This window comes from Mytilus trossulus, chromosome 11 (assembly GCF_036588685.1).
Source record: "Mytilus trossulus isolate FHL-02 chromosome 11, PNRI_Mtr1.1.1.hap1, whole genome shotgun sequence".
NCBI lineage: Eukaryota > Metazoa > Mollusca > Bivalvia > Mytilida > Mytilidae > Mytilus > Mytilus trossulus.
This window is the reverse complement of record NC_086383.1, coordinates 57,451,519-57,466,226: the sequence shown is the minus strand read 5'-3', so window position 1 is coordinate 57,466,226 and position 14,708 is coordinate 57,451,519. Positions and strand designations below refer to the sequence as shown.

Genomic DNA, 14,708 nt, shown 5'->3' with positions numbered 1-14,708 from the left:
AAAATTGAACTTTGTGTGATTTCATCAAAAATTGAATAATTGGGGTTCTTTGATATGCCGAATCTAACTATGTATGTAGATTCTTAATTTTTGGTTTCGTTTTCAAATTGGTCTACATTAAGGTCCAAAGGGTCCAAAATTAAACTTAGTTTGATTTTAACAAAAATTGAATCCTTGGGGTTCTTTGATATGCTGAATTTAAAAATGTACTTAGATTTTTAATTATTGGCCTAGTTTTCAAGTTAGTCCAAATGGGAGTCCAAAATTAAACTTTGTTTGATTTCATCAAAAATTGAATAAATGGGTTCTTTGATATGCCAAATCTAACTGTGTATGTAGATTCTTAATTTTTGGTCCAGTTTTCAAATTGGTCTACATTAAGGTCCAAAGGGTCCAAAATTAAACTAAGTTTGATTTTAACAAAAATAAAATTCTTGGGCTTATTTGATATGCTTTATCTAAACATGTACTTTGATTTTTGATTATGGGCCCAGTTTTCAAGTTGGTGCAAATCAGGATTCCATATCAAGTATATAGCAATTAATTTTCAATTGGAGTTATCTTTCTTTGTATAGAATAGTAGTTGATAATATATGTTGGAAATGTGCCAGACATGACTATGATGTCATTTTCTATTTTTATTTGCCAATAACTTTATGTAAATAACTTCATTGGAAATTTGCCAATATAAAATGTTGCTGATGAAGCTTTTTTTCCTTATCTTATCTAAAATGTATTTAGATAATGTATGTTGGACATTTGCCAGACATGACTATGATGTCATTTTCTATTTTTATTTGCCAATAACTTTATGTAAATAACTTCATTGGAAATTTGCCAATATAAAATGAAAAGATTCCTCTAGGTAAGGTTGGCTGTGGCGCTGGGATAAAAATCCGAGACCATGTTCTGCGAATATTGCCAGTGTTTCCCCGAGCACGTCAATAAAAGGTCTCCCTTGTATGTGTGGACAACAAATATAATAATAAAACCACTTGTTTCACACGATAAAACCAATGAACATGTTTTCTCTGCCAGAAAATATTTAATGACCCATAGTAATACAACAGATAAAAATGAACTAGTTTAATACAGTGTATAATGTCCCCTTCAAAACATGACGCCCATCCTGTATTATGCAGCAAACTCTGATTTGTAAGGCACACATGGGCTAGCAGGTCGGTTTTGATGGGCTAGCAGTTCTTCAAACAGGGCAAGTAAAATCCAGCTGCCAATAAGTCCTGGGCTAGTTAGCTGTAACAACATTTTTTAACCCCTGACTTCAACAATGAGCAAAACTCATACCATATAATAATTAGGAGATGTGGTATGATTAACAATGATACAATTATTCCTAGACTATAGGACAAAGATATAAACAATTACAGGTCGTCTAAAAGCCTTCAACAATGAGCAATTATAATCATCTATAAAAAGCCTTGCTATGATAAAGTGTGAAACTTTTTTAAAAGAAAAACGAACAGCCTACTACAACAATGAAGGAAACACAAATATGGTACACAGCTTCTAACTACAGCCACTACGTTATATAGATCCTGTCTGTGGAAAGAGTCACACCCTGAATGTAGAATACACAGCTTCTAACTACAGCCACTACCTTATAGGTCCTGTCTGTAGAAAGAGTCACACCCTGTATGTAGAATACACAGCTTCTAAATACAGCCACTACGTTATAGGTCCTGTCTTTCAACGGGCACATACAGAATAACAAATGATTGAATTTAATGTGACTGATCTAGATGATTATAGACAGTGTTTCGAGAAGCTGCAATATGATATTTAATATTGTTCTTTATGTGTGTCTTAATGCTGGTAAATAAAACTTTTGACATTCTTAGACCTGGGAAAGTGCAATAGCTGTTCTGGTGTTTGATGGAAAAAGTCACACCCTGCTTGTAGAATACATTTGTACCTCATTCAGTCACACCCTGCTTGTAGATTACATTTGTACCTCATTCAGTCACACCCTGCTTGTAGAATACATTTGTACCTCATTCAGGTATGTGATTAGATCTTCAAGGTTTTGAGTTCAGTTCATTATTAAACTTTAAATAGTGCAGAAGTTGAGATAAATGACTGTTTCAATGCTATTATATATTATTTGAATGAAATAAGAAGATGAAAATATTAGGTCAGTATTTTACCACCCATAGTGATCATGTTTTTTTCAATTGGCAACAACACAAATACCTCAATTAAAACTCAACAGTATACATTAAATATAACTTTTCTTTTCTATTTTAAGGCTATAATGGAAAGTTGGAATGTGGTAAGATTTACTTAATAGTCTCCTTGTCATTTGTAGTTTTGTTCCCCATTAGTGTACATTTAGATACAAGTATGTGATAACTTGAGATAAAAACTAGTAGAATTCTAAGTGAACTACCAAACTACTTATTCCAAAAACAAAAAAATCAAAACTGGGACAAAGCAAGGTGCAAGGTGAATAAAAGATTCTAAAAGTAGGTGGTGGGAGATAGTGTATTATTTATGTAGTAACTTCAGAATCCTTGTTTATTTGTAACTCTAAGTAGGTCTGTACAGTTATTTGAAAAAAATATTGGGACAATTTTTCTACATTAAAAAAAAAATACAGAAGTTATCTCCCCTTGCCATTGTTAAGTTCATGTGAGTTGAATAAGACCAATCTATTTTATGGTATAAGAGCCAACTGATACAACACACTTTATTTCTTGTTAGGTTACATTCTCGTTGCTTTATTATATCCCACATCTACATTTATTCAGTCTACATACATTTATATATGTATCTCTTTAAGTTAGTCAATAGAGAGATTTCTACTAGCTGATATGAAAAAGGATGAGAAAGTACATAGGGGCAATTAAAGGACTAAGTGAATGAAACACAACTACATGTCTTCAAAAGGCAATTAAAGGACTTAGTGAATGAAAAACACAACTACATGTCTTAAAAAGGACAAAAGTAGGGGCAACTAAAGGACTAAGTGTATTACATGTCTTTAAAAGGACAAAAGTCAAAGTCCAGAAAATACTACAAGAAAGAAAATTCAAGGATATGCGAAATCTATTCCATGATTTTATAAAAAAAAAAAAATTTGAAGGTTAACAATTTTGTCAAGCCTGCGACTTAAGTCGCAGAAAGCTCGACATAGGGGTAGTGATCCGATGGCGGCTAACGTCTTAAAAGCTTTATATTTTAGAAGGTTGAAGAACTGGATGCTTCATACTTTGTTACAGATGCCTCATGTTATTAAGTTTCCGTCAGTCACATGTCCAATGTCCTTGACCTCATTTCCATATGGTTCATTTGGTATGTGTGTACCTTGCAAGGTCTTCATGCCCGTTAGACAGTTTTCACTTGACCTCGACCTCATTTCATGAATCAGTGAACAAGGTTAAGTTTTGGTGGTCAGGTCCATATCTCAGATACTATAAGCACATGAAGCAATAGATCTAGTATATTCAGTGTATCAAAGGACCGTCAAGTGTATATGTCCAACTGGCAGGTGTCATCTGACCTTGAACTCATTTTCATGGTTCAGTGGTTACAGTAAGGTTTTTGTGTTTTGGTCTGTTTTTCTTATACTGTATGCAATAGGTCTACCATATTTGGTGTATGGAATGATTGTAAGGTGTACATGTCTAGCTGGCAGTTGTCATCTGACCATGACCTCATTTTCATGGTTCGGTGGTCAAAGTTCAGTTTTTGAGTTTTGGTCTTTTTATTTAATACTTTATGCAATATGTCATGTATGTCAACTATATTTGTTGTATGGAAATATTTTATGATGTATATGTCAATCGCACAGGTTTTATTAACCGGATTTTTGTGACAAAAATGTCGGTTATTGGTCCGAGTACACAGTTATCGTCCTTTGATTTTCGTTGTTCACGAATATAGTCCTTAATGTGGACAGTGTGTTACTTGCCAATTTTTGTTATACCCCTTCCAAATTTAATTCTCCATGTTTTATGCCTCATATAGCAAGTTGGTGGGTGAAATGACACTGTAAAAAAATTTGGGTCATAAATATTTAGGTAAAGTAGTGATTAGGTCCAGCTGAAAAAGGTCAAAAATTAGCACTTCGGAAGCTGTCAAAAGATTTCAAGACCCCCTTAACACAAAATTGTCCATATTTTGAGTTAGAGCTGATGAAGTTTTCTATAATTTTGATATAATTTGTCCCAAAAGTAGTACAACACACTGTAAAAATGTTATTGAGAAAGCGCAGGTGGGATTTTTTTTATTTACATTTATTGTCTAAAAGAAATGCACTACGAAATAACTGTGTACTCGGACCTATTGATTTGGGGATGTATGGCGGGCGGCCGGGCGGTCGGGAGGGTGGGCGGGCGTCAATCAAATGTTGTCCGTGCATTAACTCATGAACCGTTCCACCAAAGCTTATAAAATTTTAATATGTTGTTACTGACAACTAAATCAAGGTCAAGTTTAATAATGGCGATTTTGACTTTTACCGTTCAGGAGTTATGGTTCTTGAAAGATTGAAAAATGGAGTGTCCAGTTGTGTCCGTGCATTTACGCATGAACTGTTCTACCAAAGCTTCCCAAATTTTAATATGTTGTTACAGTTGACAAAATGGAGGTCAGGTTTAATAATGACGATTTTGACTTTTACGGTTCAGGAGTTATGGTTCTTGAAAGATTGAAAAATGGAGTTTCCAGTCGTGTCCGTGCATTTACGCATGAACTGATTTACCAAAGCTTCCCAAATTATAATATATTGTTACTGATGACAAAATGGAGGTCAAGTTCAATAATGGCGATTTTGACTTTTACCATTCAGGAGTTATGGTTCTTGAAAGATTGAAAAATGGTGTTTCCAATCGTGTCCGTGCCTTTTCTCATAAACCATTCAACCAAAGCTTTTGAAATTTTTATATGTTGTTTCTGATGACAAAATAGAGGTCAAGTTCAATAATGACGATTTTGACTTTTACCGTTCAGGAGTTATGGTTCTTGAAAGATCGTAAAAGGGCGTTTCCATTCACGTTGTTGCATTTACTAATAAACCATTCAATCTAAGCTTTTCAAATTTTAATATGTTGATACTGACTACAAAATGGAGGTCAATTTGATATTGACGATTTTCACTTTCAGCATTCATCAGTTATGGTTCTTGTGATATTGCCAGGACACAAATAAATGTTAATAAATCCGGTTTGCTGTCGTTGTGACAGCCTCTTGTTTGACCTTGACATCATTTTCACAGTTCATTGCTCAGTGTTAAGTTTTTTGTGTTTTGGTCTGGTTTTCTTAAACTATAACCAATAGTTCAACTATATCTGTTGTTTGGAAGAATTGTTAGCTGTACATGCCTTGACCTCATTTTCATGGTTCATTGGTCAATGTTTAGTTTTCTTGGTTAATGTTAAGTTTATGTGACAGTTGTGATGAAGCTTTTTATTTAGGACTATCAACATAATATCAATGATTAGTAAAGAAGGCGAGACATTTTAGTGTGTGCACTCTTGGTGTTTTTCTTGATAATATAAAATGCATAAATCCCAACAATTTTATGCTATAAAAAGAATTCCTCTCTGTCTGTTATTTAAAGGAAGGATACTACTGATTTATGTAGTCATTGCTAAACAGAAAAAAACATAATTATTACCTAATTTAACAGTAAGGACATTGATTACAATATATTTTTATTACGGTTTACTTACAGAAACTTACTACAGCTGCTGGAAATAGAGATATAGAAGCCTTAAAATTATGTCTACAGAATGGTGCAGACATTGATTATCAAGATTAAATGTAATTTCTATCTTATACTTACAGAAACGTACTACAGCTGCTTGGAAGGGAGATGTAGAAGCCTTAAAATTATGTCTACAGAATGGTGCAGACATTGATTATCAAGATTTAATGTAATTTCTATGTTATACTTACAGAAACTTACTACAGCTGCTAGGAAAGGAGAAATAGAAGCCTTAAAATTATGTCTACAGAATGGTGCAGACATCAATTGTCGAGATGTAAGTAAAATAGTCACATTCAAAACTACCTTATTTTAATAATTCATAGAAAAATCATTTGAAGATACAGCCTTTTATGGTACATGAACAAAAAAAGACACAAAACTACATGTTACTTAAAATTAAAGCACAGTGAAACAGTGAAAACTACAAGTAACTTCAAAATGTTGAATATTGTACATAAACACACGACAACAATTTACTTTAGAACTATAATAACAGAAGTATAAAAAATAAAAAACAAGTTGCTTCAGAACATAACAGATTGTACATAAGCACTATAAAACAAACAAAGTTCTACAAATTTATTCACTTCAGAACAAAACAAATTGTACACCAGCAATATAAAACTCACAACTACAAGTTACTTCAGAACATAACAAATTGTACATAAGCAGTAAAAAAACACAAAACTACAAGTTACTTCAGTACAGAACAAATTGTACATAAGAAATATAAAACACACAACTACAAATTACTTCAGAACAGAACAAATTGTACATAAGAAATATAAAACACACAACTACAAGTTACTTCAGAACATAAAAGATTGTACACCAGCAGTATAAAACACACAACTACAAGTTAATTCAGAACAGAACAAATTGTACATAAGAAATATAAAACACACAACTACAAATTTCTTCAGAACAGAACAAATTGTACATCAGCAGTATAAAACACACAACTACAAGTTAATTCAGAACAGAACAAATTGTACATCAGAAATATAAAACACACAACAACAAATTACTTCAGAACAGAACAAATTGTACATAAGCAGTATAAAACACACAACTACAAGTTAATTCAGAACAGAACAAATTGTACATAAGAAATATAAAACACACAATTACAAATTACTTCACAACATAACAGATTGTACACCAGCAGTATAAAACATACAAGTTACTTCAGAACAGAACAAATTGTACATAAGAAATATAAAACACATAACTACAAGTTACTTCTGAATATAATATAATAATATATCTGTATGGAAACTGATATTTATATCATTATACTGAATTCGATATTAAATCAAAATCTGTTTTTAATTTAACAGTTTAAAAGAGAGAAAAAAAAGTACGAAAGATATTTTTTTTCTCTCATTAATTGTTTTTGTTTGTTTTGAATTATAGTTGATAAAGTTCTTAATTTGAATATTTACAAGAACATTTTTTACACCAAGGTTTTACAGCGGGTGTAAAACAAATATCACACATGTATGTTATTGCTTCACTTCGACCACATTCCTTAATATATACAAAATTGTGTTGTTAATTAAACAGGTTGAATGGACAACAAATAATTGTAAGAATCATATAAAGTGGGGTCTCATTTTGTTTGTCTCCTAGTGCTAAATCAGGAAATGTAACTATTTTTCATATTTCTTTGAAAAAGTTACTTTTTAAAAAATTGATCATTATTCTGAATCATGTTAATCAGACAGATTTAATCATTATATTAACAAATACTTGTTAGAATTATATAAAGTGAGATGTCATTTTACTCAGAGAATTGTAGTGAAACCATTGATATAAATATTTTGTTCATTTCTTAAAAAAAACCAAAAAAAAAATTAACATGACAGTTCTGATGGAAGTTTTGACATCTCACAAAAAAAACCAGTTGTTTATTTGTTGTTTATGATCAATATAAATACAGGTGTGACTGTTCATTGTATTCAGTTTTGACCACTGATTCATGTGATATATATTTTGTTTATATTTATTACACAACATTGTCCAGTTTATCAGACAAGTTTTGATGTCAGTTGTATTATTCCAGGAGGAAGGATGGACAGCATTAATGTTGGCTGCCTGGGTAGGACACCTGGAGATCTGTAGACTCCTCATTGATACAGGATGTAAGATCGACATCACAAATGTATGTATCTACTTAGTCTGATCACATTACTATTAATCTACACTAAATCATGTTGTTAATTAGACAAGTTTAATGAACAAATATTTGTAATAATTAAAAACCAATTGTTCAGAGAACAATTGAAGGTCTTTCCTCCAAAACAATGTATTTTAATATGAATGGTGTAAAAATAGGTTTAAAATGTCATATCAATCGTCAAATGATAGCTTATTGTACGCTGATTCCAAAAATATATGGTTTCTGAACAATATTTTTTTAGATAAGGGAGATAATTTCTTACTTCCGGTTTGAAAAACTCTATTTCCGATAATATTTGACTATTTACTTGACACTGATTCCAAAATTATCTTGTTCTATATACTTTTATATAATAAAGTACAATAAATGGCTACTTCCGGTTTACACAAGGTCACTTCCGGTTGTTTTTTCAAGGTTAAATGGTTTGATACCGTTTGTCAAAAGTCTCATGACTTTATTATGTATACACATGAGGTAAAAGCAAAGGTCAAAATCTAGAACGTCAAATTAAGCTATGACCTTGAGATCAATTTTAAGGTCATTAACCAAGAACCTCATATCAAAAGACTATAGGTCTTAATTATGTTTAGTTAATGAGTTATATCACAATACGCGTAATTTTAAATACCAAAGGGGAGAAAACTCCCTTTTACATTCAACGTACCCTTGCAATCAAAATTTACGTGTTACGACATGTCGCAACAAACAATTTAGAAAAAATAATTTGTCGATATCTTATACGTTTTCAGGAAATGAGTGGAAATGAGCCATATTCAAAAATTAGAATATGACCTTGACCTTTGACCTTGACCTAATTTTCATTTTTTTGGACCAAGGACCTCAAATCAAAAGATCCTAGGTCTCTATCAATTATGGTTTACCAGTTAGAAATGCAATTCACTTATATTAAATGAATTAGGGGAAATAACTCTCATATGGAGCGTTCATATCACTTCGGTCAAAATAGGACAAATCATGCGAAGGATATAACGAGCAATTTTGTAAAATAAATTTGTCATAATATTTTACGGTTGCGAAGGAGTTGCGCTAACAAGGAAAACAGTGTTTGGGGAGATAACTCCTACAAAGAAAAGTTTTCGGTTACGCAGGGTAAATTTCAAAAGCGCATCAATTGTTCGATATCATATACCAAATATCTAAGCGACATATTGCAAAACAAATGTTTATCGCAAGAACAAAATTAGGCGGAAGAAAAAAAAAAAAAAAAAAAAAATAATCAGAAGAAAAACAATAGGTCTTTCCACAGAAAAGTGGAAAGACCTAATTATATCAAGTGGGGTCTTATTTTACTCGTATTATTGTTTTGAATTAGAAAATATTACTCCTTTTCATGTTTCTTAAAAAAATATTTTATTAAAATGAACAATTATACTGAATCTACACTAATTCCTGTTGTTAATCAGACAGTTTTAAAGAACAAATATGTGTAATAATCATATAAAGTGGGGTCTCATTTTACTTGTTTTGTTCTACTGAATCCATTGATATAATTATTTTACACATTTCTTGAAAAAATTTTTTTTTTAAGATATCAGGTTTAATGGAAGTTTTGACATTTTACAACAAAACATGTTTATTGTTTGTTTATATACAATATAAATACAAGTGTGACTGGTCATTTTATTCAGTTTTGACCACTGATTCATGTGATATATATTTTGTTTATATTTGTTACACAACATTGTCCAGTTTATCAGACAAGTTTTGATGTCAGTTGTATTATTCCAGGTGTATGATGGAGTGACAGCATTAATGTGGGCTGCCATGTTTGGACACCTGGAGATCTGTAGACTCCTCATTGATAGAGGATGTAAGATCGACATCACATCAGTATGTTATCTACTTAGTCTGATCACATTACTATTAATCTATACTAAGTCATGTTGTTAATCAGACAGGTTTAATGAACAAATATTTGTAAGAATCATATAAAGTGGGGTCTCATTTTACTTGTTTTGTTCTACTGAATCCATTGATATAATTATTTTACACATTTCTTGAAAAAAATTGTTTTTTTAAGATATCAGGTTTAATGGAAGTTTTGACATTTCACAACAAAACATGTCTATTTATTGTTTTTATACAATATAAATACAAAGTGTGACTGGTCATTTTATTTAGTTTTGACCATTGGTTCATGTGATATATATTTTGTTTATATTTATTACACAACAATGTCCAGTTTATCAGACAAGTTTTAATGTCAGTTGTAGGATATGTTGTATATTATTGATATTGACAACAAAGTATTGTCCATAATATTTTCATGTTATTTGGTTATATTATAGAGAGATGGATACACAGCTTTACATTATGCTGCTAGGGAGGGATATCTACAGATCACAAGATGTCTGGTAGAACAAGGAGGTGCAAGTCCCTTGGTTACAACACATAAGGTAATATTTTATAGTATATGACCAGTGTTCAACTATTAGGCCAGACTTTTTATTTTATCTGTTTAACGAGAACATTTGTAAAAAATTAGGGTCGAGGGGGCGAAATAAAAAAAAAAATAAAAGTGCAAAATTGGTCGAGTCGACACTAAAAATAAAAATAAAACCATTATAAGTGACTTTTATTAGCTCACCTGGCCCGAAGGGCCAAGTGAGCTTTTCCCATCACTTTGCGTCCGTCGTCCGTCGTCCGTCGTCGTTGTTAACTTTTACAAAAATCTTCTCCTCTGAAACTACTGGGCCAAATTAAACCAAACTTGGCCACAATCATCATTGGGGTATCTAGTTTAAAAAATGTGTCCGGTGACCTGGCCAACCAACCAAGATGGCTGCCATGGCTACAAATAGAACATAGGGGTAAAATGCAGTTTTTGGCTTATACCTCAAAAACCAAAGCATTTAGAGCAAATCTGACATGGGGTAAAATTGTTTATCGGGTCAAGATCTATCTGCCCTCAAATTTGCAGATGAATTCGACAACCCATTGTTGGGTTACTGCCCCTGAATTGGTAATTTTAGGGAATTTTTGCTGTTTTTGGTTATTATCTTGAATATTATTGTAGATAGAGATAAACTGTACACAGCAATAATGTTCAGCAAAGTAAGATTTACAAATAAGTCAAAATGACCAAAATGGTCAGTTGACCCCTTTAGGAGTTATTGCCCTTTATAGTCAATTTTTAACCATTTTTCGTAAATCTTAGTAATCTTTTACAAAAATCTTCTCCTCTGAAACTACTGGGCCAAATTAACCCAAACTTGGCCACAATCATCTTTGGGGTATCTAGTTTAAAAAATGTGTGGCGTGACCCCGCCAACCAACCAAGATGGCTGCCATGGCTAAAAATAGAACACAGGGGTAAAATGCAGTTTTTGGCTTATGACTCAAAAACCAAAGCATTTAGAGTAAATCTGACAGGAAGTAAAATTGTTTATCAGGTCAAGATCTATCTGCCCTGAAATTTGCAGATACATCGGACAACCTGTTGTTGGGTTGCTGCCACTGAATTGGTAATTTTACGGAAATTTTGCTGTTTTTGGTTATTATCTTGAATATTATTATAGATAGAGATAAACTGAACACAGCAATAATGTTCAGCGAAGTAAGATTTACAAATAAGTCAACATGACCGAAATGGTCAGTTGACCCCTTTAGGAGTTATTGCCCTTTATAGTCAATTTTTAACCATTTTTCGTAAATCTTAGTAATCTTTTACAAAAATCTTCTCCTCTGAAACTACTGGGCCAAATTAATCCAAACTTATCCACAATCATCTTTGGGGTATTTAGTTTTAAAAATGTGTCTGATGACCCGGCCATCCAACCAAGATGGCCGCCCATGCCTAATAATAGAACATAGGGGTAAAATTCAGTTTTTGGCTTATAACTCAAAAACCAAAGCGTTTAGAGCAAATCTGACATGGGGTTAAATTGTTTTTCAGGTCAAGATCTATCTGCCCTGAAATTTTCAGATAAATCGGACAACCCGTTGTTGGGTTCCTGCCCCTGAATTGGTAATTTTAAGGAAATTTTACTGTTTTTATGCCCCACCTACGATAGTAGAGGGGCATTATGTTTTCTGGTCTGTGCCTCCGTTCGTCTGTGCGTCTGTCTTTGCGTCCGTCCGTTCAGGTTAAAGTTTTTGGTCAAGGTAGTTTTTGATGAAGCTGAAGTCCAATCAACTTGAAACTTAGTACACTTGTTGCTTATGATATGATCTTTCTAACTTTAAAGCCAAATTAGACTTTTGACCCCAATTTCACGGTCCACTGAACATAGAAAATGAAAGTAGGAGTTTCAGGTTAAAGTTTTTGGTCCAGGTAGTTTTTGATGAAGCTGAAGTCCAATCAACTTGAAACTTAGTACACTTGTTGCTTATGATATGATCTTTATAATTTTTATGCCAAATTAGATTTTTATGCAGTTAAGCTGCATTATGCCAGCACCCTAGATTTATGTTCTACCCAATAAATCCTGAAATACTTGCCATTGTTATTATCTAGCTTGCTACTATGTTATATATAACTAATTGAACACTTTTTTAATACTTTTTATTCTGGATTACAAAAAAAATGACCAGAAAAACCTTAAATGATCGTCTATTTATCCAAAAGTTTTAAAGTTACACATAGGAAGTAGTGCTTATTAAGAATCCTTGTGTAGTTCATTATGACTTGTGCTTTTAGCTAAGATGTCAAAGAACAATAGTATGAAATATTTAATCGCCGAAAATCTCTTAAGACAAGTAGTTTAGATTTCCCAAATGACAAAAGTCGTAGGAATATTGTTTGTCATCAATACGTAGTACAACTACATCAGTAGTCTATTATATAATAAGTTCAACTGTTCATGCTGTTGGCGGCAATTTCAAATTAGAAAAAGAAATTTTCGTAGCTTTTCAATTTGGAGGCAGGTGTGCAAATTAGCGGTGGTCCGAGGTCCGCGACCTCTCACTTTTGCAAGCGGAATTTCGACTAGGATAGTTCGTTTCTAGCTACGCCCGACGTAGCCTTACATTTGAAAGAAAATAAGAAATTACTTTGCAAACCTTTTCACCATGTTCACCAAAGTCTCCAATTAAACAAGCTTAAAACTTATTTTTATCATTATTATTCATGACGGCGATGTTCATTTTGTTCAACCGCTAGCTTTATACAGAAAATCGCCGACAAATATTGTATAAATTCGAGTAAAATCGTATCTGATTGACAAAAACAACAGTGTAAACACATAACAATGGCGGCCGTGAAGACAAAATTCTACAAAATCGGATCCGATTCCGGAAGCGGATAAGGTTAATTCCGGGTTTGGCGATCATTTACAAAATAAATCCAAGCAGGTGAAAAAATACATCTATGCATGGTAAATGAATATAAACACTAGTATTGTAAACCAAAAGATATATGTAAAAGAAAGAAAAAGCAGATTTTTTTTTTATTCAGAAACTCAGAATTACTTTTTGACAAATTTTAATTTAAAAATCCAATACAACGTGACAGCTGGGAACAGTATATCTAACAATATTAGTGTTGGATAATCGGTTGAAATTACCAACCGATTATCTATTACAATCGGTTGACAGCAACCAACCGACTATCGGTTATAATCGGATCATAATACCTTGCCCTTTTTTTTAAAGGAAATCATGTATTTCGTCTCATTGTCTATTGTCTATTGTGTACATTCAATATCATTGCAGAGTTTATATATTCATATTTGATCTTTTGTTTCCTTTTCATATTCTTGTGTACTAAATTATAATCCTGGTACCTTTGATAATTATCTATTCAGTAGTTAAAACAATGAAATGTCTTGATAAGAATCAAGATTCATATTGAACATATTTTATCTCATAATTACAACATTTATTACCAACAGTGACACTAACATTTCTAAATTTCAATGGTGTAACTCACAAAACAATTTCAATAACATAGCTGTATGAACATTTGAATGCTTCTAATTAGGAAAAGATATATAAAGTTTTTAATTTTTAGAAATTTAAAATTAACACAAAAAAATAAAATAATGCATTTGCATTATAAGATATACATTATACAAAGGGTATTAAGCCATTGTCTGTTAATTCGTGAAGAACGCTTTTTTTCACTCTTGTGATCATTAATTTCTGTCAATTGTGTCATTCGTACGTCTGAACTTATAATTGTAAGAATGCGGAATTATTACATAGTTGAACCGTATCCGATTCGTGATTCTTATATTTTTATAAATGGCGGACAAATTTCGGAAAATTTACAACAATAAACGATGTTTGGCAAACAATTTGGAAAGGAATATGACGTTTTTGATGCAACACATGGATAAACATTTCTAAAAGGCAATTTGCAACACGTTCTAATGAAGCAACGAAATTATTTTGTCTAAAATCAAAATGATTTGTACCGCTCTCAAGTAACAAGTACCGGTAATGAAAGAAAGTATTTCATACAAAGTTATTAATGTTAAATAACCTTCCATCAATCTGCAAATGCTTTTGTCACGTTTATAAAGAAGGAAATTGGTTTATTCTTTAATTATTGGATGTTTGACATTGTTACTGTCATCGACTGGTTAATATTGTTTGACTGCGCATATAAAATGCAAACCGTAAAACAGACCGGAAGTTGACAACCTAAAGGTCCGGAAATTTAAAACGACAATCGATTGAACAAAATCCCAATCGATTATCGACATCGCAAGGCCCAACCAACTGATTTCCGACTTATTCCGATCATCGGAACAACACTAAACAATATACATGTTCATGGTCACAGTCTAAATTTTCTTTATAAATGAAAAATGATGATAATGCATGTGAGAT

At 32.2% G+C, this 14,708-nt stretch overlaps 1 protein-coding gene across 1 annotated transcript in view; it reads left to right on the top strand.

Annotated features, from left to right (window-relative positions):
* Positions 1–2,272: 2,272 nt before the first annotated feature.
* LOC134690190 (uncharacterized) overlaps positions 2,273–14,708 on the top strand; it is a 51,246-nt gene continuing 38,810 nt past the window's right edge. Inside the window, exons 1-5 of the mRNA XM_063550167.1 lie at positions 2,273–2,290; positions 5,922–6,005; positions 7,797–7,895; positions 9,663–9,764; positions 10,223–10,330. Of these exons, the coding sequence (XP_063406237.1) occupies positions 2,273–2,290; positions 5,922–6,005; positions 7,797–7,895; positions 9,663–9,764; positions 10,223–10,330 (411 nt within the window). The remainder of the gene's footprint in view (positions 2,291–5,921; positions 6,006–7,796; positions 7,896–9,662; positions 9,765–10,222; positions 10,331–14,708) is intronic.